Source organism: Ascaphus truei, chromosome 15 (assembly GCF_040206685.1).
Source record: "Ascaphus truei isolate aAscTru1 chromosome 15, aAscTru1.hap1, whole genome shotgun sequence".
Lineage (NCBI taxonomy): Eukaryota > Metazoa > Chordata > Amphibia > Anura > Ascaphidae > Ascaphus > Ascaphus truei.
Window position 1 is genome coordinate 2,365,416 of NC_134497.1, and position 23,656 is coordinate 2,389,071.

Here is a 23,656-nt window from a genome sequence, read left to right on the forward strand (position 1 = left end):
CATGCGCGTTACGCGGCACAACCTCCCCTTTCCCGCTCTGCAGCGCGTGCGTGCGTGACCCATACGCAGCGCGCCTGCGCACTGCTGTCCTGCCGGCACGTTGCCTGGCTGGTTGGGAGTAACCGGAAGTTACGTTTTTAAACCCCTCCCCCCCAAGAGGGTAATAGTTTGATTGTGCTGTTAACCCTTTCATACATTCCACCTTAAAGCTGTATGCCCAAACACTGGGGGAGGTTACCTAGCAACGTGCATGGCAGAGGCAGCCCCCAGTGACACCCCCAGCAGTGGCTGCCACACAGGGGCAGTGTGTGAGAAGCCTCTCTGGTTGCAAAGGGGTTAAAGTGACACCTAGGCCCTGTGTGTCCTGTGCTACATGAGTAGTGTCGTTATTTACAGCTGGGACGCAGTAATTCCAGGGATACCCGCCACGTATACCTGTCACCCGTACCTGTGTAGCAGGGACGGTCTCTGTGTAATGCCCTGCGCCTGTTAAATCTGGGTGTTCCTATTCTTCCAATACCCGCCTTGGGTGAGGGGAGAACGCGCCACGCCGTCACCCATTGCTCGAAACCTTCGGATAATTACAACAGCTCGGCGGCGGTGCTATAAGCACGTTATCCCCACTTCCATGTTATGTATATGGCGATTCATTCTGAAATACAGGGATTTTATCGGTAACACGATCCTTGCATATAATACATTGCTGATGTTATGCGGCCTTCATAGGTGCCAGTCGCTAGTAAGCTCCTGTATCCCACTTTGACAGAAACTGAAGTGTACCGAGATCAGATGCATTGTAAGAAACCCCAACCCTCTCTAATAGTGCGTCTGATATCAGATGCGTTGTAAGGAACCCCAACTCTCTCTAATAGCGCGTCTGATATCAGATGCATTGTAAGGAACCTCAACCCTCTCTAATAGTGCGTCTGATATCAGATGCGTTGTAAGGAACCCCAACTCTCTCTAATAGCGAGTCTGATATCAGATGCATTGTAAGGAACCCCAACCCTCTCTAATAGCGCGTCTGATATCAGATGCATTGTAAGGAACCCCAACTCTCTCTAATAGCGCGTCTGAGATCAGATGCATTGTAAGGAACCCCAACTCTCTCTAATAGCGCGTCTGAGATCAGATGCATTGTAAGGAACCCCAACCCTCTCTAATAGCGCGTCTGAGATCAGATGCATTGTAAGGAACCCCAACCCTCTCTAATAGCGCGTCTGACATCAGATGCATTGTAAGGAACCCCAACCCTCTCTAATAGCGCGTCTGAGATCAGATGCATTGTAAATTCTTCTGTTTTTCAGGGAACCCTTTAGGGATGCCCGGGGAACCCCTGTTGAAAAACACTGTCCTACAAGATTACATAAGGATTGCACGAATCCTCCCTGGTTACCAAGCTATACGTTTAAAAAACAATGAAAAGTTTTATACTACCCAGTAAACATATCACGGATAATAGTTCCCTCTGGTGATTGGTGAAACTTGCAGTGTGTTGTTGATTCCTCTGGCACTCGCAGCAGGGACGGATTTTTTCACATTTGATCCTGCCACCAGTTCTCTTTGTTGCAGTGCTCTGTTTTTTTCTATTTGCTGCTTGACATGCCTCACTGCTGCCTGGCAGGGCCGCCAACAGGCAATTCTGAATGACATTTTTAATGTAATGTAACAAGCATTTTTTGTTTCTATAGCAACCATTCACAAAGGTACTTCCTCTTCTGAAACAGGCTCTGGCACACCCCTTTTTGAGCCCTGCCCTCTCTCTAGCAGTGCAACAATTGTATCTAGTGACTGCATGGTCACATGATCTTCCCCACAGAACTTTGCATCTTTGGTCCTCTTCTGCTGCACTGACAGCCATTAAGTGAACCCCCAAGCCGAATCTTTGTCGATCGATCAGGAACATAGCTAATTACTTATCATTGTGTAGATTGTATTGATGCTTGGTCTGCTACTTCAGTTCATATAATGTCAGTATTTTGCCCTCCTAGAATTCCCTTAAAACTAAAATGGAGTTGAATAAGGAGGCAAATGGTTTAGCAATGATGGAGGCAACTGCATGAACTTAGATTGCATTACAAAGGGTGTTTTCTCGTATGTACGGTCCTCACCGACATTTGTCAATAGATCTGTGATAAGGGATGTATAATACCCAGTAGTATTCACAGACACTGAAAGAGTGATATCTATGACAAAGTCTGGATAGAATTCTATTAAAGAACGGCTATAGTGTCTCACTTGGAGATACAGTAAAAATGTTTGGATTAGGTAACAAATATTTATCCATCACAAAGTCACAGTGTAGCTCTCGCAATGAATGAAATGGCCAGCCATTGGAATTCCCTTCTTAGACCAGTTAACATATTCAAGATGCAGGTCCCCCGCTAGGAAGTCCAACTTCCTTGTAAGAGGAATACTCCAGGAGATGTTTGGATGTGGGCTTAACAAACTGTCTGCTTGTTTTCCAAGGTTTCATGTTATCAAAGAGTACGACATCTTCCCTAACAAGTTTAGGAAGAGTTAACTGGAGGTTGGAGAATATATGCCAAGGACAACAGAAATATATTCTCATTGGTACTTCTTTGTACGTCAGGTTTCTGCACTAATTTTCTAAAGCCTTGCTCTGCAAATACCAAGCTTTAAAATCCACGGAGGTCATTCCACGATCTTCCGTTTAAATGGCTCCATTGTAATACATATTCCTTCTGCTCACTAACCGGTTTCACTATGTAATCTTAAAATATGTTTTACAAGGATATTAACCTTTCCGATACACCATAAATATAACCTCAATCTTCACAATGATATTTAGCAAGTTTATTGACCTAGCCAAAAAATCTAATGGGTCTTTTAAAATGTATTTCTTTTTTAAACCATCTTATTTTCTGTTCTTATAACAGAAATATATAATAACCCTCTTAATATGGAGTCCAAAAAAACGCTGTTGGGTAACCATTGCAATTGCCCGTGTACAAGCACGCTGCTTCTACTCTTTATATTGCCAACTTAAACCACTAGACAAAATGATTCTTACCCAGAAATGCGCGTGGCAATTTGTTTTCAAAGTTTTTTCCAGCAGTTCGTCTGCGCATAATAATAATAATAATTTAAAAAAAGTTTCATCTATTAATTAGAAAATTGGATGAAATAGCGATCAAGTTCCGAAGTCAACAAATATAAAACTCTACATAACTGATAACAACCATCACATTTTATTACGTGTTTGAATGTTACCATCTATCTGCTTTGCTCCCAGATGGACCTGCAGTGATTTCTTCCCAGCATTCCTTTCATATGTTGTTATGTTACATTAAATCGGTAATACAGCATATGATAAACCAGTAGCCTTTGGATGTAGGCAGGTGAGAATCATCGTAACGACTCCATGTTTTCTTAACAGTTGCATAAATAATAACCAACATTGGTTCCTTTGCAGACAGTCAAGGCTTTCCTCCCCGGGATGATAGCAATGGATCACGGACATATCATCACTGTTGCAAGTCATCTGGGACTCATTGCCACACCTTACATGGAGGTCAGTACTGCCCATCTGCCTGACCGTTTGCTCTGGTTGAGGGACCTTCAAAAGGCTTGTTGTGCCTGGAACAAGCTCATGTAAAGCCGTGGTAGACCTGAATTCAGGGGCGGCCAACTCCAGTCCTCAAGGGCCACCAACAGGTCAGGTTTTAAGGATATCTCTGCTTCATCACAGGTGGCTCAATCAGCGGCTCAGTGTTTGACTGAGCCACCTGTGCTGAAGCAGGTATATCCTTAAAACCTGACCTGTTGGTGGCCCTTGAGGACAGGAGTGGGCCACCCCTTCCCTAATTGATCTGTTTTTTCACTCTCCATAATTAGGATATCCTTATGTCTTTTCCATTTTTAATTCATTTAGTGTACTACTCTCTGCCACGTCTGCTGGGGAGAAAGGTGCCACGTTACCACTTCCTAAGTCCTTCCTCAAATTTCCCCTATGCCTACCATCCTCCAACCTCAGAGTAGGAACCCTTGCATTAAAGTGCCTCACTGTGTCACACTGCTTCTGTATGGTGTGCTATTTATACTATGGAAGTCTTTGACAGTTTCTAGTATACAAGCTGTGCTACTTTATTCCGGATGTGATTTTTGTGATACAAATTGTGCACTATTTACTTGTTTTACTTCTCTGGCTGTTGCATACGTCCTGGTGTAGAGAGGGTCTCCAGAACTCATCGCAGGTAAGGAGGTCTTCTATAAAACTGCATTGCCACTTCACTCTTTCTACTGCTAATACCATAGCAATGAAAAAGGTAACCCCCTGGGGGGTGGGGGGGGGGGGGGGGGTTGGGTAACGCCTGCTCTACACAAAGAGGGACATGAAAATAGGAGTGAATCTAATCAGGAACCCAGAGGGGAAGGTGTTAGCAAGGAATTGGGTTTGAATAGTACCAGAAAACAATTTCCTTGTAGCTGCATTTAGAGAAACACCTTGCAGGTTTAAAATGTAAACTTTATTAAGTATATTTTAAATAAATGCGTCCTGAATACGACAAAAAGAACATGTATAGAAACAACTACAATTGGAGGTAGGTGTGTGCATAGGAGGGATGCCAATATTTTTTTTATGTGCCACACAGTAACATCTTGAATTGCCAACTTTAATAAGGGTTTATTTGTGGTTCCATGTGGGGATATAGAGATCAGAGACCTTATGGTGGGATGGAACAGGCTACTAACGGCGCCTTTATATATCCGTACTAACTATTGGATGAAGTATAAGCCTTATGCCACCCTGGCTTATCCTCCTATGTCAGAGTGCTGTGCTGCACACGGGACGCAGTCCCCCGAAGTGCTCTGATCGGCAAACGCACACACCTCTCTGATGAACCAATGTCCCACGGAAGTGACGTCAGACCTACCCGACGTACGTTTCACCTAATCGTCTTCATCGGGGGCGATATAGACCTCCTGTAGAGAGTGCCGATAGTGACTCCACACGACCAGCAGGGATCACGTAATAGGAAGCTGTGGCGTTAACCGCCTCGGCTTCCTATAAACCCACGTGACGTGGTAGTTTGAAACGTGCAGAGATACCAGCACCCCAATTTGGAGGTATTTCTGGAAACAGGGGGTCCCCAGAGCTGAAATTAATGGGGTTCAGCTCCGATGACACCCTGATTCAACCCTATATTTAAATTGAAAACATTTGCAAAAAACAAACAAACAAATGACCCGCTTAGATTGCTCCTTTAAGGTGTTATATCTGGGGGATTTATACAAAGTCTGTTATCCGCACTCGTGCTGTGCTAGAAGTGTCTTGTGGGACCGGCAATCACCCCTTGCTGCTATATGCGTGGATCATCTCCCCCAAAAACGCTCCTAAACAGGGGGCTCCTGGGGGCTTATTAAAAAGGTCTAATAGACTGTTTATATTAAAAGTTCCTTTTAAATAATATTATTAGAGGCTCATTTCATATTTTGTGTTTATTGTTTGTTATGTTTGGTAACTAATCCCCTGTGCGCTTTTCTGAGGGATTTATACATTTTCTACCCAAATCTGACACATAAGTATATTTAATGTATTTATTAAAGTGAGATTTGTTTCCTCTGGCTGCTCCCTTCTGTGTGATGATGTCACTGTGGTGATGTCACTGTGTGGTCAGCGAGCGCTTGTACAGCCAGAGTCCCCCCCCATCCCTTATCTGTATGGTCTCTCAGACAAGTACCAGAAAGGGGGGAGGGGGGTGCAGTGAGATAAGGGGAAAGGAAACACTTGATTGACAAACACTGCCCTGATCAGAGGGCCCTATGAAATTCCACTGGCCGGTTATGTCAGATTATACCATTAATCAGGAGGAAGTGTTATGAAAATGATATTTTTTAGCATCTAGTCTTCCGGATAATATGGATTTCTTTCCTACGGTCCGATTTTGTTAGTTACACTTATCTACTATGTATTTTTGAAAGCATTGTATGTCTGCGTCCCAAGGGCCAATCGCATTGCACCTTTGGCCTGTCACTCCAGCTCAGGCCATGCCCGCCCCCGCACTCCTCTCATTGGCCTGCGTCCAACACCAATGCCACACTGTCCCAACCCTCACTGACTCTCATTGGCCTGCGTCCAACACCAATGCTACACTGTCCCACCCCTCACTGACTCTCATTGGCCTGCGTCCAACACCAATGCTACACTGTCCCACCCCTCACTGAGCTTTGGGAACACTTTGCATTTGCAGCACCTAATCCTCAACCCTCATTGCTCTGGGGCCACGCTTCACAGCTCTCAAACCACAAAACACTCACCGTCTGCTAACACAGAACTGCGGAATCAGGTACAGAATCCCCCCCCCCCCCGGTCCACTCCAGAGATCTCCCGCCAAACACCATCGCCACCAGCCCGCAGGGTCCTCCTCCGGAGGACACCGCACGCCACACATCTCCCTCCCGCTACCGCAGACCCTTACACGCCACAGATCTCCCGCCAAACACGATTGGCACCGGCCCGCAGGGTCCTCCTCCGGAGGACACCGCACATCTCCCTCCCGCTAACGCAGACCCTCTACGGGCCGCAGCCTACCGGCTCACACGCTGCTCCTCCTCAGGACACCGCACATCCCCCTCCCGCTAACGCAGACACTCTACGGGCCGCGGCCCGGCCCGCACGGAGCTCCTCCGAAGCCCACCGCACGCCACAGATCTCCCGCCAAACACCATCGGCACCGGCCCACACGCGCGGGCGTCGGGAGCGCGAGTCACGGGGGACCAAGCGGGCGCCGGGGGAGCGCGAGTCACGGGGAGGGACAGTGTGTGTGAGGGGGGGGACAGTGTGTGTGTGTGTGTGGGGGGGGACAGTGTGTGGGGGGACGACGACAGTGTGTGGGGGGGGGGGGAGTGTGTGTGTGTGGGGGGGTGGACAGTGTGTGTGTGGGGGGGGTGGACTGTGTGTGGGGGGGGGGTGGACAGTGTGTGTGTGGGGGGGGTGGACAGTGTGTGTGTGTGTGGGGGGGACAGTGTGTTTGTGTGGGGGGGGACAATGTGTGTGTGTGGGGGGGACAGTGTGTGTGTGGGGGGGGGACAGTGTGTGTGGGGGAGGGGGTACAGTGTGTGTGTGGGGGAGGGGGGCAGTGTGTGTGGGGGAGGGGGAACAGTGTGTGTGTGAGGGGGGGACAGTTTGTGGGGGGGGGGGGACAGTGTGTGTGGGGGGGGACAGTGTGACTCCCGGGCAACGCCGGGTCTCTCAGCTAGTTGTATTATAAGTGAATGTTTGGACAGAATGAATGCAGTTGATAGCCCTTCCAATGTTCTCTTATCTTTCTTTTAAGGATTACTGTGCTAGTCACTTTGCAGCCGTTGGGTTCCATGAATCTCTCAGTCACACACTGAAGGCCCAAAGAATCGATGGTGTGAAGACAACTCTTATATGCCCTTATAGTGTCAACACAGGAATGTTTACGGAAAGCCCAGTCAAGTAAGGCACATCAATCTGGTTTGTACCCGTGGTGGCACTGCACCAATATGTTGGTTGAGTAGCAATCGCACGGGCATCGGTTTTGATCCGGTCCCTTCCCTGAGATCCACTGAAACCCTAGAAACAAACCAAACAGCGACGTTGTCCAAAGGACATTAAATGGAAAGCGATCACTCATAACTCAAGTAAGAATAATGTAGTACAGGGGTGGCCAACGCCATTCCTCAACCTGACCTGTTGGTGGCCCTTTTCTGGATATCCCTGCTTCAGCACAGGTGGCTCAATCAGTGGCTTGCCTGTGCTGAAGCAGGGATATCCTCAAGACCTGACATGTTGGTAGCCCTTGAGGACTGGAGTTGGCCACTCCTGCTGTAATACAATGACCAGAGCTGGAATGAAAAGCAGTTTATAAGAAAGGCCTCTCTAGCTGCAACATGTATTTACTTTACTTGTATCTGAACATCTTCTGTACAATCACAAAATTAAACATGCACCCGCTATCATATCCAGCAGTAGTCTGCGTATTGGCCCCATATTTAAATAAACAAGCTGGTTATTCCCTTTGTTTGTACATAGGATTGAAGCAGGGGGTCTCCAGAGCTGAACCCCATTAATTTCAGCACCCCGCTTGCAGATACTTGCCTCCATATGAGGGGCCCGTAGCTGCTCCGCTCACCTAGCAGGGTTCTTATAAACAGCCCCCTTTGCCTCCTCGATTCCGATCCTTTGCCTTACTTGCCCCCCTCCACTGGAACAAGCTACCCCACCACGTTCAATCTGCCCCAACCCCTAACTATCTTCAGAAGCCAACTCAAACCTCATCTCTTCTCCATCACATTCCATGATCCCCCGTTAACCAGCTCCTGTCCCATCGTCAAGGTAAATTATGGCGAGCAGTCAAATATTGTACCCCGATGCAATCGCCCAAGTGGCCACGCGCGCGCCACACACACACACACACACACACACACACACACACACACACACACACACACACACACACACACAATAAAAGCACAAGTGCAAACTACATTTCTTCCATCAGCAAAATGGAAATGTCAAATAGACCATACTTTCTGAAATGGCATGGACTTCTGCTCTTGTAATCACAACCTTGTTTGTCACTAGAAGAGACCTTGGGATCTTTCCTTCCTCGCGGACAGACTGCTATGTGAGAAGAGCAATGAAAGGCATCCTGATCGATCAGCCCGTGATGTGTGTGCCCAGAGCGATGTATCTAGCTGCATTTCTTAAGCAGTTAAGTATTCCGTCGCTATGATTTCTGGCTTTGAAAAGCACTTATATGGCTATTTTACATGGATATGACCCAAACCAGTGATACTATGGATTTAAAATGTAACAATAGGAAGGGCCAACTATAGACTAAAGCAGCAATTATTACCCCGGGTGTTTTGGAACCACGAATAGACTGAAAAATATATTTTAAAAAATGGAGGATATAAAAAGATACACTTCAAGAACGAGAGAAAATAGCATTACAGTTCCTCTCAGCAGACAATTAATGAACATAACGAATAAAAAACTGTAACTACTGTAGGGAGGAACAAATTCTCTAAGCACACAGTGTTTCTTCCAGCCTTGACTAATGATTGTATTATAATTATATATCAAGGAGCAGTGGCGGATTTACAAAACTGTCGCCCTTAGGCGCGTACCTGGTGGCACCCGCCTCCTCCTCCAGCATTAAATGACGATGCAACACGACGCTGTGTGATGCTGAAGGAGGGCAGCACGAAGGGGAAGGTTACAGAGGCCCCACGCTCTCCTCCGGCAATCAGTGGGGACGAGAGAGGGGCCTCTGTATACCACCCCCAAATGTTACCGCCCAAGCCCGGGCCGAATGCGAAATCCGCCGCTGCCAAAGAGCGCGGAGACAAGGAGCGGACAGTTTACAGCTGCAGTGGGAAAAGAGGTTCCATAATCTTAACACAAAACGGATTTAGGTGAAGCTGTTAAAACCCTTCATACGATTTGTCGACCAATGTAAAGGGCACAGAAGGTACAGCAGCAGGGGGTATATAATCACCACATATTTGGGTTCTCAATTTGCAGTGTGTGACCAAACAAAATCACATGCGCAAAGTCTCAAACCTGCCAAGAAACACGAGGAGATTAATACCGCGTTGTGTGTGTGACAGACAAGCCAATGTTTCTGTACAAAGTAGCTTACAGGAGGTTACTCAATGACGATAACTCCATCATGTACCTCTTAACAGAGCAATCCAAGCAATAGCCTACTGTACAGGTTTTTATTTTTAAATATTAGATAATACTTACTATCCTTTTGTTTTCAAATTCAACTCAATGCCATTAGTAATGAGTTTTAATATACTGACCATCCTGTGATTTCCAAAGCAGGTTTAGCCACCTCCCCAGCAGTGCAAGATCTTTGTAACACTTTCCTGTTTGTGATTATTAGTTACCAACGTTCCCAGCAGTTTGAGCTGCAAACTGTAACAATAGATAATGTTACCTTGGTAATGTAAGAATACATTGTATCTGTTGAGTTACACTGACTGAAGGATTGATTTGAAACTGAAAGACAGCCATTTTGTGAACCCTGGGAAGCAGGATCTTTGCTGATCGATAACGGGACAACCAATCGATTGGCAGTTTAGGTAGTTTTCTTAATTTTCAATAAAGGTAAATCCAAGGTTGCATATATTAAAACATTTTTTTAAATTTAATCTGCTTGAATTGCCTCTTTAAATGCCAGCATGCAAAGGGTAGAGCAACATCGATGTTAAAATACACATTTTAAAAAGCAAATGTTTAAATATATTACTTCCTGCCACTCCATTAATTGAGCTGGTACAGTAAATATGTTTGTATGTTAGGGTCATCCCTTAAAATGATTGCTATTTGCTCTCACAGAAGTATTGGTTCACAAAAGATATTTAGTTATACATGCAGGATCCCTAAAAGGTATTGGATAAATTATTTTTTAAAAAGCAGGGTAGACAAGAATACTTTCTGGCTTCATAATTCATACAAGTTAATCAATGTACACTTACAATTAGGACTGTACTATTGTAACTTGTCACACTTGGGCAATCTTGCTTTGTCGGTCTTACGGTGCAGAACTTGTACTAGATGAAACTCTGTTTTCAAAGACCAAGTTATGGTAAATTAAGACTACACAATTATTTATATTGCTTTAATGTATTTCATATAATTGTGTCAAAGTCTGTTACATCTACATTATGTAAAAAAAGAGTTAGACATTCCTTAAACCTCATCAGTGTACAGCAAATAAAAGTACCACGTGTGAGTAGCCACGGCCCAGACACGTCTGCAAACTCTGCCCTTCCCCGTTATCTCTTAGCATACAGTGCTTCCACTGCAGCCAGGGATTCTGGGTAATGACATGCAAATGAGCACACTGTCACCTTTTACTTCTAATCCATTTTAACGTGGAACCCTATAAGCTTATACCAGCCGTATTACACAGCTATTCAGCACAGCCTGGGTTAAAGAAGTGCAGAGCCTGTAACCTACTCGGAGACAGCTATTTCAACCTTTTGGGTCTCCGTGTGAGGCTGGTTATACTGGCTTTGCAAAACCTAAATGAGATGTAATGAAACAGGCAGCTGTAAAAAAAAAAATGCACATGCCCTAAAAGGTGACATTGCCCCAAATCTTTTATTTTAGTGTCCTGCCTTGGGAAGCCCAACTTCTGTACTTCAAGTTTTTGGGAGCGAACAAGTCTATGTATGGATGCGCACAAACTGAAGAAGCGCATCAGCGGTGAAGAGAAGACAAAGATGTATTGTGACGCCTGTTAAAAGGACCAGCAAAGATTATAGATTAAATTAGTGTGCGGCAACCGTTACTAACCTAATCTGTACAAGTAACAACTTCCCCAACCACCAGCAGGTGTGCAAGTATCTGCACCTACAAGTATCATACCTGTACCGTCTTATCGTTAAAATATTACCAATCTAAATACCTATCCTAGAAATACTGGGCTGGATTTCTCTTTGCGCTATTTCGTTGTATTACAACTTCCTCAGGAATGGCGCTCTTGTAAGTGCGCATTTCATAGGGTTTTTATCCCTGTTTTAAAAAGCATTAAAAATTGCATTAAGAGTTGAATAAAAATAAAATAAAGTCACCATTATCTACAGCACGGGGCGCGGGCGGTTGCAGAGGCCCCGCGCTCTTCCCCAAGGCATTTAATTTAATGCCGGGGATCGCGTGAGGCCTCTGCAACTCAATTTACCAGGATTCAGAAGAATGGCGACGTGTCGCTATGGAAACATGTGACGTGGCATGAACCCATCGCTGTGGCAACGCAGCGTCACATGACCCCGTAGCATCATTTGACGCCGGAAAATAAGGTAGGTGGGGGGGCGCAAGCACCAGGGGGAGCGGGGCAGCGGCAATAGTTTGCGCACCCCTGATAGAACGGATAAAAAAAACAAACCATACGATTTCCTGTGTTTTTCTGCTTGAATCTGCGCATGTCTGCACCAATATACAGGACACCTACAAGCTCATATTAAATCCCCAAAATAACCACAACATGTATATAAGCGTCACAGAGGAGTGCTACTGAGCATGGCAATATATATTTAAAACCAGAGACAGAACATGAAACACAGACAGAGCTCAGTGCACATCCAGTGAAACTTATACAAAGTGTTGTATATTAGTGTTAGGGACCCTTGAGATGTGGCCTGCCGTGTAGTGGCTCAGGGGCTTACAACAATTTGGCCAAAATGTTAAACTAAAAGACCATTTTATTTAATAGATATCTATACATATATATTTAGGCACTGTACCGTGTATAAGTTTCACTGGGTGTGCACTGAGCTCTGTCTGCGTTTCATGTTCTGTCTCTGGTTTTAAACATGCCTGTATCAAGACAGCCCGGCAGTGTGTTCAGCGCGACGATACCAACCCACACTCCACGGAGACCGGACATTCTGCCACTTTGCAGCGGATTAAGGAATAAGTGTTTCCAAAACGGTTTCATTTGATTTATTTTTTAGTATTTCCATTTATTGGTGACAAACACTACGTTTTACTTACATTCCATGGGGAGAAAAAATTCCAGCGTATACAATGAACTGAAGCAGTACTTAACTTGCAAGGTTATCGTGCTTTACCTGGACCGGGGCGAAAACTTACCGCACACATCTCTGTGCGCAACACAACATCAAAAGCAACACAGTTTATATATAAACAGAGGCATTTTTTTCAGCCCTACATGGATATGTAATTAAACATCTTCAAGCACTCAAGGAAAATCAAATCTGCAGTCTTTAAACACTATAATGAGATCATATCCTGTGATGCAGTGATATAGTGTGTGCGCTTTACAAATACCTTCTGTAATTCCTTGTGCACACAAAATAAAATACTCAAATGATTGAACACTGTCTAAAATGCCTTAAAAAAAAAATGTTTCAATTTTTGCTACAATGGTTATTTAATTCTCTATTCGCCAGACAGAATTTATTTAATTTTCAACTTGAGGGTGCACACGACTTAATTGAAACTAACTTTCTTCACCATTTAAGTAATAAAAAAAAAAGAAGAATATATGACCACACACGTGGATATGATCTTTAACTTCATGAAATGTGCCAAAGTTTCTAAACTGAGCTATATTGCTAGATACAATTAAGAAACTTTTAAATGATAATTTTATCAAGTGTTACTTTCAAATCAAAATAAAATGTATCATCATTTCAAGATTAAGCAACTGTGATGATTTAGATCCTACAGGGAGGGTTAGCAAGAGCTGTAGCGTTCTAAAACAGTCACGGTACACTGAAGAAGAGGAAGCATTTGATTTTCTCTGGTGCTTTCAGGTTTGGGTCCAGCCAAAGAACTTTTTCAGGCAGTACTGTCCAGTGTTTGTCCCAAAGTGTTTGAGTTAGCCGGTTTCAGGAGAGGGTCACTTTCCATTTCTGGTTTCACACATCTGGAAGGAGACAGGAGGTTGGGTTTAATGGGGCAGCCCCTTCTAGGACCAAAATGTCAGTGGCTGGTCTTGTGGTCAGGAGATCAGTGGCATCCAAACGCCATCGATCTTCCTGATCACGACCACGTACATTGCTTAGGGCCCTAAATGGCGTGAGCGGGCCTCACTTGTGTGTTCCCGGTGAATGCAATCTCCCACTCCCAGGAATTAGGAGCATGACGTAAGCCCCCTGTACGTCAGAAGGGTCACGCCCACTAACATCCCCTTAATTTATATTGGTTTGTAAACATGAGCCGAGACATGGGAGGGGTCCGACTTCCTCCGGCTGCTCCCTCTTGTGTGGCATCACCATGTTCAGGAAGCCCCTCTTTCCCCCTTACCGCCTTACCTTTATTGGTCCTCTAACAGGGGAAGAGTTCCTCTACATCCCAACAGCTCCCCCCCACTAGAGAAATACTTCTCGATATCTTCTTCCTCTAGGTAAGTGCTCCCCAACTCCTGTCCTCAACAATCCCCAACAAGTCAGGTTTAAAGGGTATCCCTGCTTCAGTCAAAATGACTGAGCCACTGACCGCGACTTATGCTCAAGCAGGGATATCCTTAAAACCTGACCTACTGGTGGCTCATTAAGGACTGGAGTTGGGAAGCACTGCTCTAGGTCACGGTTATCCGTAGATAAAGGGTTAAAGCTCCGACGTCCACATTGAGATAGAGCAAAATCAGACACCTCTGGGTTTCCTGGTCGGTCTGCTTTAGCTTTCGGATACGAGCTCGAAGACTTCGGGCGCAATAAGATTTCAACCACATTGTGCGGTACGCCGTGCTGGACGCGGCTGCAGATCATGTCGGTATTCTACTCGTGTAACGCTGCGCGGCGAGAGAAATGAACGGCTTCCTTCAAGAGGCTGAAGTTCTTAAGGATTTTCTAGCGGAAAACGGCTGCATCGGGGGCGTGAAATGGCAGCTGGGAAGCTCCCATCCGAGGGTCTCACGTCTACCGCAGTCAGCCGCGGTCCCAAGCTACGTCCCCCGGCAAGCGCAGCTCTGGGAGGCGTCTAGCCCGGCAGGGAGGCGCAAAGGTGGCAAGTAAACAGTCATTCTGGCGCGGATAATAAGCATCCCGACCGATACGGGTTAAAGGCGCAAAGAAAGCGTCCGAGCTGGAGACTCAGATTGTCCTTATTGGAAAACCAAGTTTTGTGTTTGCTCTACCTCAACGTGGAAACCACGCGGGCGCGGAGACCACGCGGGCGCGGAAAGCACGCGGGGCGCGGAAAGCACGCGGGGGCGCGGAAAGCACGCGGGGGCGCGGAAAGCACGCGGGGGCGCGGAAAGCACGCGGGGGCGCGGAAAGCACGCGGGGGCGCGGAAAGCACGCGGGGGCGCGGAAAGCACGCGGGGGCGCGGAAAGCACGCGGGGGCGCGGAAAGCACGCGGGGGCGCGGAAAGCACGCGGGGGCGCGGAAAGCACGCGGGGGCGCGGAAAGCACGCGGGGGCGCGGAGAGCACGCGGGGGCGCGGAGAGCACGCGGGGGCGCGGAAAGCACGCGGGGGCGCGGAAAGCACGCGGGGGCGCGGAAAGCACGCGGGGGCGCGGAAAGCACGCGGGGGCGCGGAAAGCACGCGGGGGCGCGGAAAGCACGCGGGGGCGCGGAAAGCACGCGGGGGCGCGGAAAGCACGCGGGGGCGCGGAAAGCACGCGGGCGTGGAGAAAATCGTTCTTGATAAACAAACGCCGCCGATATTAGATTTAAACATGGTTATGTGCGTTTAAAGAAAACAATTAGATCATTACATTATTCGCTGTGTTTAGGTCAGCTAGCAGGGATTGGACCTTTAAAGGAACAGTCACTCACAAGGCTTAAGTGAACTAATAGTAGCCGCATTTTTAAAAGATTAAAGGTTATGGGGCGCACTTTCCCCCGTGTTTTGGTTTGGGATGTGGCTTCCACTCCTAAAACATTGTACAAAGATTAACCCAGCCCTCAAGCCCCCCCAACAGGTAATATTTTCAGGATATCCCAGCTTCAGTACAGGTGGCTCAATCAGATCCTCAGTTGGAGTCTCTGATTGAGCCACCGGTGCTGAAGCATGGACTCATTGAGCCACCGGTGCTGAAGCAGGGACTTATTGAGCCACCGGTGCTGAAGCAGGCACTGAATGAGCCACCTGTGAAGTTGGAATATCCTGAAAACCAGACCTGTTAGGGGGCACATGAGGACTGGAGCACCCCTGGATTAACCCACTGTTGCCCACTAAAGAGTTGGCATGAAATCACAGCCACTGTCACTAACTTTGCAGCTACATTCATAGCGAGGTTTGGCCAAAACTGGGACGACTCACACAGACATTGGTCCGTTTCCTGTTCGTGGCATCTCTGCGTTCTGCTGGTCCAGCTCCGACAGCAGCTTTAAGATGTTCAATGCAGCCTGAAATAACAGCAATAATAAAGCAGAGTCACTTATATTCAAACATGAAACTTAATCCACTTAGGTTCACAGGGCAGCAAACACGCCTTGGTACAGTGGCAGGCATCTCACAGGGCAGCAAACACGCCGAGCGTGTAGAACGCACCTTGGTGCAGTGGCAGGCATCTCACAGGGCAGCAAACGCGCCGTGCGTGTAGAACGCGCCTTGGTGCAGTGGCAGGCATCTCACAGGGCAGAAAACGCGCCGTGCGTGTAGAACGCGCCTTGGTGCAGTGGCAGGCATCTCACAGGGCAGCAAACGCGCCGTGCGTGTAGAACGCGCCTTGGTGCAGTGGCAGGCATCTCACAGGGCAGCAAACACGCCGAGCGTGTAGAACGCGCCTTGGTGCAGTGGCAGGCATCTCACAGGGCAGCAAACACGCCGAGCGTGTAGAACGCGCCTTGGTGCAGTGGCAGGCATCTCACAGGGCAGCAAACACGCCGTGCGTGTAGAACGCGCCTTGGTGCAGTGGCAGGCATCTCACAGGGCAGCAAACACGCCGAGCGTGTAGAACGCGCCTTGGTGCAGTGGCAGGCTTACCATCTCACAGGGCAGCAAACACGCCGTGCGTGTAGAACGCGACTTGGTGCAGTGGCAGGCTTACCATCTCACAGGGCAGAAAACACGCCGTGCGTGTAGAACGCGCCTTGGTACAGTGGCAGGCTTACCATCTCACAGGGCAGCAAACACGCCGTGCGTGTAGAACGCGCCTTGGTACAGTGGCAGGCTTACCATCTCACAGGGCAGAAAACACGCCGTGCGTGTAGAACGCGCCTTGGTACAGTGGCAGGCTTACCATCTCACAGGGCAGCAAACACGCTGTGCGTGTAGAACGCGCCTTGGTGCAGTGGCAGGCTTACCATCTCACAGGGCAGAAAACACGCCGTGCGTGTAGAACGCGCCTTGGTGCAGTGGCAGGCTTACCATCTCACAGGGCAGCAAACACGCCGTGCGTGTAGAACGCGCCTTGGTACAGTGGCAGGCTTACCATCTCACAGGGCAGAAAACACGCTGTGCGTGTAGAACGCGCCTTGGTGCAGTGGCAGGCTTACCATCTCACAGGGCAGCAAACACGCCGTGCGTGTAGAACGCGCCTTGGTACAGTGGCAGGCTTACCATCTCACAGGGCAGAAAACACGACGTGCGTGTAGAACGCGCCTTGGTACAGTGGCAGGCTTACCATCTCACAGGGCAGAAAACACGCCGTGCGTGTAGAACGCGCCTTGGTACAGTGGCAGGCTTACCATCTCACAGGGCAGCAAACACGCCGTGCGTGTAGAACGCGCCTTGGTGCAGTGGCAGGCATCTCACAGGGCAGCAAACACGCCGAGCGTGTAGAACGCGCCTTGGTGCAGTGGCAGGCATCTCACAGGGCAGCAAACACGGCGTGCGTGTAGAACGCGCCTTGGTGCAGTGGCAGGCTTACCATCTCACAGGGCAGCAAACACGCCGAGCGTGTAGAACGCGCCTTGGTGCAGTGGCAGGCATCTCACAGGGCAGCAAACACGCCGTGCGTGTAGAACGCGCCTTGGTGCAGTGGCAGGCATCTCACAGGGCAGAAAACACGCCGTGCGTGTAGAACGCGCCTTGGTACAGTGGCAGGCTTACCATCTCACAGGGCAGAAAACGCGCCGTGCGTGTAGAACGCGCCTTGGTACAGTGGCAGGCATCTCACAGGGCAGCAAACACGCTGTGCGTGTAGAACGCGCCTTGGTACAGTGGCAGGCTTACCATCTCACAGGGCAGAAAACACGCTGTGCGTGTAGAACGCGCCTTGGTACAGTGGCAGGCTTACCATCTCACAGGGCAGAAAACACGCCGTGCGTGTAGAACGCGCCTTGGTACAGTGGCAAGCTTACCATCTCACAGGGCAGCAAACACGCTGTGCGTGTAGAACGCGCCTTGGTACAGTGGCAGGCATCTCACAGGGCAGCAAACACGCCGTGCGTGTAGAACGCGCCTTGGTGCAGTGGCAAGCTTACCATCTCACAGGGCAGCAAACACGCTGTGCGTGTAGAACGCGCCTTGGTACAGTGGCAGGCATCTCACAGGGCAGCAAACACGCCGTGCGTGTAGAACGCGCCTTGGTGCAGTGGCAAGCTTACCATCTCACAGGGCAGAGAACGCGCCTTGGTGCAGTGGCAGGCATCTCACAGGGCAGCAAACACGCTGTGCGTGTAGAACGCGCCTTGGTGCAGTGGCAAGCTTACCATCTCACAGGGCAGCAAACACGCTGTGCGTGTAGAACGCGCCTTGGTACAGTGGCAGGCATCTCACAGGGCAGCAAACACGCCGTGCGTGTAGAACGCGCCTTGGTGCAGTGGCAGGCATCTCACAGGGCAGCAAACGCGCCGAGCGTGTAGAACGCGCCTTGGTGCAGTGGCAGGCATCTCACAGGGCAGCAAACACGCCGTGCGTGTAGAACGCGCCTTGGTACAGTGGCAGGCTTACCATCTCACAGGGCAGCAAACACGCTGTGCGTGTAGAACGCGCCTTGGTACAGTGGCAGGCATCTCACAGGGCAGCAAACGCGCCGAGCGTGTAGAACGCGCCTTGGTGCAGTGGCAGGCATCTCACAGGGCAGCAAACACGCCGTGCGTGTAGAACGCGCCTTGGTACAGTGGCAGGCTTACCATCTCACAGGGCAGAAAACACGCCGTGCGTGTAGAACGCGCCTTGGTACAGTGGCAGGCTTACCATCTCACAGGGCAGAAAACACGCCGTGCGTGTAGAACGCGCCTTGGTACAGTGGCAGGCTTACCATCTCACAGGGCAGAAAACGCGCCGAGCGTGTAGAACGCGCCTTGGTGCAGTGGCAGGCATCTCACAGGGCAGAAAACACGCCGTGCGTGTAGAACGCGCCTTGGTGCAGTGGCAGGCATCTCACAGGGCACACACTACCATAAATTCACACTGTACAGTTCCAGAATATACAGGCTTCTTTTCTACTTCTAAGGGCTGCAGATCAGTGCATTATTTCATGCATTCAGACAGCGTATGCAAGTGGTTTCATACTTTTTTTGGTTAAGGAACCCAATGTGAAATTCTGAGGAACCCCCAACCCTCTCTAATAGCGCGTCTGAGATCAGATGCATTGTAAGGAACCCCAACCCTCTCTAATAGCACGTTTGAGATCAGATGCATTGTAAGGAACCCCAACCCTCTCTAATAGCGCGTCTGAGATCAGATGCATTGTAAGGAACCCCAACCCCCTCTAATAGCGCGTCTGAGATCAGATACATTGTAAGGAACCCCAACCCTCTCTAATAGCGCGTCTGAGATCAGATACATTGTAAGGAACCCCAACCCTCTCTAAGGCCTCGTTCAAGGTGCTGGCTTCGGCGGGCGGGCGTGCTGACGTGCGTGCTGCCGTGAGCAACAAAGTATTCAAATTGAATACTTGTTGTCAGGGTAGCTACTGCCCTGCCTCCGAAGCCAGGAGTTGCCGCTGACGACAGCTTCAGTAAACGAAAATTTCGTTTACTGCAGCTGAAGCAGCGTCACAGGGACCAAGGCAGCCAATGAAATCATTTTTCAGAATGATTTCAAGGCTGCAACACCTCATCCCTGCTCTCTGTCTGTGGCCGGGAGGATTAGGATGTGACGTCAAAGACACGCCCACTGAACGACAGAACGCCCAGGCTGTCGGCAGGGGATGATCGGACGTCTCCTACATCAGCAACGCGCGCACTCGCGGACGCGCGCCCTCCATATGCCAAAGCAGGCACCCTGAACGAGCCCTAATAGCGCGTCTGAGATCAGATACATTGTAAATTCTTCGGTATTTGGTGCAATTTTAAAATGACTAGAAAATTACAGGGAACCCTGGTTGAAAAACACTGGCCTATGCGCTCAAGGACAAACCCATCCAAACGATACACGTTATACTTTTTCTCCATGCAATGCAACCTGAGCGCCAGTGGAACTGCACCACTAACCAACCACGGACCTTGCCACCCCCAAAAATATCAGTTGCATTAGATAGGAAGCCCCCAGCATTGCTGTGCATGTATATATATATTCACATGGTTTAGTTGCATTAGATAGGAAGCCCCCAGCGTTGCTGTGCATGTATATATATATATTCACATGGTTTAGTTGCATTAGACAGGAAGCCCCCAGCGTTGCTGTGCATGTATATATATATATTCACATGGTTTAGTTGCATTAGACAGGAAGCCCCCAGCGTTGCTGTGCATGTATATATATATATATATTCACATGGTTTAGTTGCATTAGACAGGAAGCCCCCAGCATTGCTGTGCATGTGTATATATAAATTCACATGGTTTAGTTGCATTAGACAGGAAGCCCCCAGCGTTGCTGTGCATGTATATATATATTCACATGGTTTAGTTGCATTAGACAGGAAGCCCCCAGCGTTGCTGTGCATGTATATATATATTCACATGGTTTAGTTGCATTAGACAGGAAGCCCCCAGCGTTGCTGTGCATGTATATATATATTCACATGGTTTAGTTGCATTAGACAGGAAGCCCCCAGCGTTGCTGTGCATGTATATATATATTCACATGGTTTAGTTGCATTAGACAGGAAGCCCCCAGCGTTGCTGTGCATGTATATATATATATTCACATGGTTTAGTTGCATTAGACAGGAAGCCCCCAGCATTGCTGTGCATGTATATATATATTCACATGGTTTAGTTGCATTAGACAGGAAGCCCCCAGCGTTGCTGTGCATGTATATATATAAATTCACATGGTTTAGTTGCATTAGACAGGAAGCCCCCAGCGTTGCTGTGCATGTATATATATATTCACATGGTTTAGTTGCATTAGACAGGAAGCCCCCAGCGTTGCTGTGCATGTATATATATATATTCACATGGTTTAGTTGCATTAGACAGGAAGCCCCCAGCGTTGCTGTGCATGTATATATATATATATATTCACATGGTTTAGTTGCATTAGACAGGAAGCCCCCAGCATTGCTGTGCATGTGTATATATAAATTCACATGGTTTAGTTGCATTAGACAGGAAGCCCCCAGCGTTGCTGTGCATGTATATATATATTCACATGGTTTAGTTGCATTAGACAGGAAGCCCCCAGCGTTGCTGTGCATGTATATATATATTCACATGGTTTAGTTGCATTAGACAGGAAGCCCCCAGCGTTGCTGTGCATGTATATATATATTCACATGGTTTAGTTGCATTAGACAGGAAGCCCCCAGCGTTGCTGTGCATGTATATATATATTCACATGGTTTAGTTGCATTAGACAGGAAGCCCCCAGCGTTGCTGTGCATGTATATATATATATTCACATGGTTTAGTTGCATTAGACAGGAAGCCCCCAGCATTGCTGTGCATGTATATATATATTCACATGGTTTAGTTGCATTAGACAGGAAGCCCCCAGCGTTGCTGTGCATGTATATATATAAATTCACATGGTTTAGTTGCATTAGACAGGAAGCCCCCAGCATTGCTGTGCATGTATATATATATATATATTCACATGGTTTAGTTGCATTAGACAGGAAGCCCCCAGCATTGCTGTGCATGTATATATATAAATTCACATGGTTTAGTTGCATTAGACAGGAAGCCCCCAGCATTGCTGTGCATGTGTATATATATATATATTCACATGGTTTAGTTGCATTAGACAGGAAGCCCCCAGCATTGCTGTGCATGTATATATATATATATTCACATGGTTTAGTTGCATTAGATAGGAAGCCCCCAGCGTTGCTGTGCATGTATATATATATTCACATGGTTTAGTTGCATTAGACAGGAAGCCCCCAGCATTGCTGTGCATGTATATATATATATATTCACATGGTTTAGTTGCATTAGATGGGAAGCCCCCAGCGTTGCTGTGCATGTATATATATATTCACATGGTTTAGTTGCATTAGACAGGAAGCCCCCAGCATTGCTGTGCATGTATATATATATTGACATGGTTTGGTTGCATTAGACAGGAAGCCCCCAGCATTGCTGTGCATGTATATATATATATATATATATATATATATATATATATATATATATATATTCACATAGTTTAGTTGCATTACATAGGAAGCCCCCAGCATTGCTGTGCATGTATATATATATATATATATATATATATATATATATATTCACATAGTTTAGTTGCATTACATAGGAAGCCCCTAGCATTGATGTGCATGTATATATTCATATGGTTCATTAGAAAGACACATTTACTATTCTGCTCATATTTGCAAATTGGTGGTTTTTGTAGCATTAATGTGTTTGATAGCAAGTGTGGCACATGCAGCCAATAACTAAACAAAGACCCACGCCAACATTTATAGAAAGTTCATCGCAGAGTGAGCAAGTCCTACCATATCATGACAGGATTCCACGTCCTTCCCGATCCCGTGGCTGATTAGTGGCGGTTGAGAGGAACAGTTTATAAGGGACACAAACTCGTTTTTGTTGTTCTTCGGAAAATCTTTATATTCCACCTGGAAACATTAAACACACACACCTGAGAACCGTATAAATAAACACACACACACCGTATAAAAACACACACACACACACACACACACGCACGCACGCACGCACGCACGCACGCACGCACGCACACACACACACACACACACACGAACCGCACACACACACACGAACCGCACACACACACACACGAACCGCACACACACACACACGAACCGCACACACACACACGAACCGCACACACACACACACACGAACCGCACACACACACACACGAACCGCACACACACACACACTACAGCAGCTGAAGGAGTAGCTTAGTGGGGAAAAGAAAAACGACATTTGGAGCGGGAGAATCCCGTTTGAATCTTGGTCTCCGTTCTCCTCGTGGCTCTGGACAAGTCACTAACTTTAGTGCCCAAAGCAACTCGTTAGGAGAGAGAATTATACCTGAAAAATGTATGTGCGACACTGTGTACCGTCAGCATCATATGCAAAGATATTACACTGACTGGCAGTAGCCGGCATGGCTCGGGAATTTCAAGAAACCAAAGATTTATAAATGGATAATTACATTTTTTGGGCTTCTTCTTGGAATAAAAATGCATGTCTTTATTCTAGTGCTGTGGGGTAAACGATATTTTTGTTTTTTTACATCAGGCGCAAAGGTCAGTTACATCATTGCCGACAGGGCCGGCTTGTCATTTTGTGGGGCTCGGTGAAGGAGCTTTCGCGGGCCCTCTCTTACCTGGTCCGGCGGGCCTGTCTCCTCACACGTTGTGGCGTCACGACGGGACACTGCAGGAGGGAAGATGCCGCCGGACCAGGGGAGAGACACTTACACAGACCACGTACTCGCCCCCAACAATCAGTTTAACTGTTGCGGGGAAAAGCGCGGAGCCTCTAACCACGGGGCTCGGTGCGATGGCACAAATGGAACCGCCCTGAAATTTGCTGTCGTCATGTGTGTGACGTCATCCAAACAGCCAACAACCTGCCCCTTGATCTCAGCAACCATCATGCAATATGTGGTAACAATATTAAGAGGCGGCCCAATGCCCAGCGAACAGACAGAAAACTTTCCAACATTTCTAGTAGATCTTATATAAAAAATAATGTTATGATTTTGTGTGTACCTGGAAAAGGCGTATATATAGGGTATATATAGGGTTATATTGTATGAACTACACATTGGCTAGAGAAGCAAAGGATGATTTCCGTGCTTCGGACTATGTGCAAGCTAGTTGGTGTTTGAACACGTCTGGGGTGAGACACATTTAGGAAAAAGCTGTAGAAAGGACACCCCGAGCACAGAAGGGACCG

General features: G+C 47.6%; 2 protein-coding genes across 8 annotated transcripts in view; one reads left to right on the top strand and one right to left on the bottom strand.

Annotated features, from left to right (window-relative positions):
- Position 1: 1 nt before the first annotated feature.
- LOC142466948 (retinol dehydrogenase 10-like) lies at positions 2-13,056 on the top strand. Its single transcript, XM_075572602.1, has 6 exons — positions 2-15; positions 70-160; positions 3,437-3,535; positions 7,302-7,447; positions 8,576-8,704; positions 11,120-13,056. Exons 1-6 carry the CDS (start codon positions 2-4, stop codon positions 11,217-11,219), a joined length of 579 nt encoding a protein of 192 aa, XP_075428717.1. The 3' UTR covers positions 11,220-13,056.
- STAU1 (staufen double-stranded RNA binding protein 1) overlaps positions 12,429-23,656 on the bottom strand; it is a 51,448-nt gene continuing 40,220 nt past the window's right edge. For 5 of the 7 annotated variants that reach the window (XM_075571274.1, XM_075571273.1, XM_075571271.1 and 2 more), the window contains exons 14-16: positions 22,219-22,341; positions 15,744-15,829; positions 12,429-13,400 (exon numbers count right to left, since the gene is read on the bottom strand). In XM_075571274.1, coding sequence (XP_075427389.1) covers positions 13,313-13,400; positions 15,744-15,829; positions 22,219-22,341 — 297 coding nt within the window. In that variant the 3' untranslated portion in view covers positions 12,429-13,312. Of the gene's footprint in view, positions 13,401-15,694; positions 15,830-22,218; positions 22,342-23,656 lie in introns of all 7 variants that reach the window. The other 2 variants (XM_075571276.1, XM_075571275.1) reach the window with 1 other exon arrangement.

Excerpts from the sequence above, each read along its gene's own strand:
- LOC142466948 (XM_075572602.1), top strand. Across the intron at positions 3,536-7,301 it reads TTGCCACACCTTACATGGAG|GATTACTGTGCTAGTCACTT; the intron begins GTCAGTACTGCC and ends CTTTCTTTTAAG. Across the intron at positions 7,448-8,575 it reads TTTACGGAAAGCCCAGTCAA|AAGAGACCTTGGGATCTTTC; the intron begins GTAAGGCACATC and ends GTTTGTCACTAG.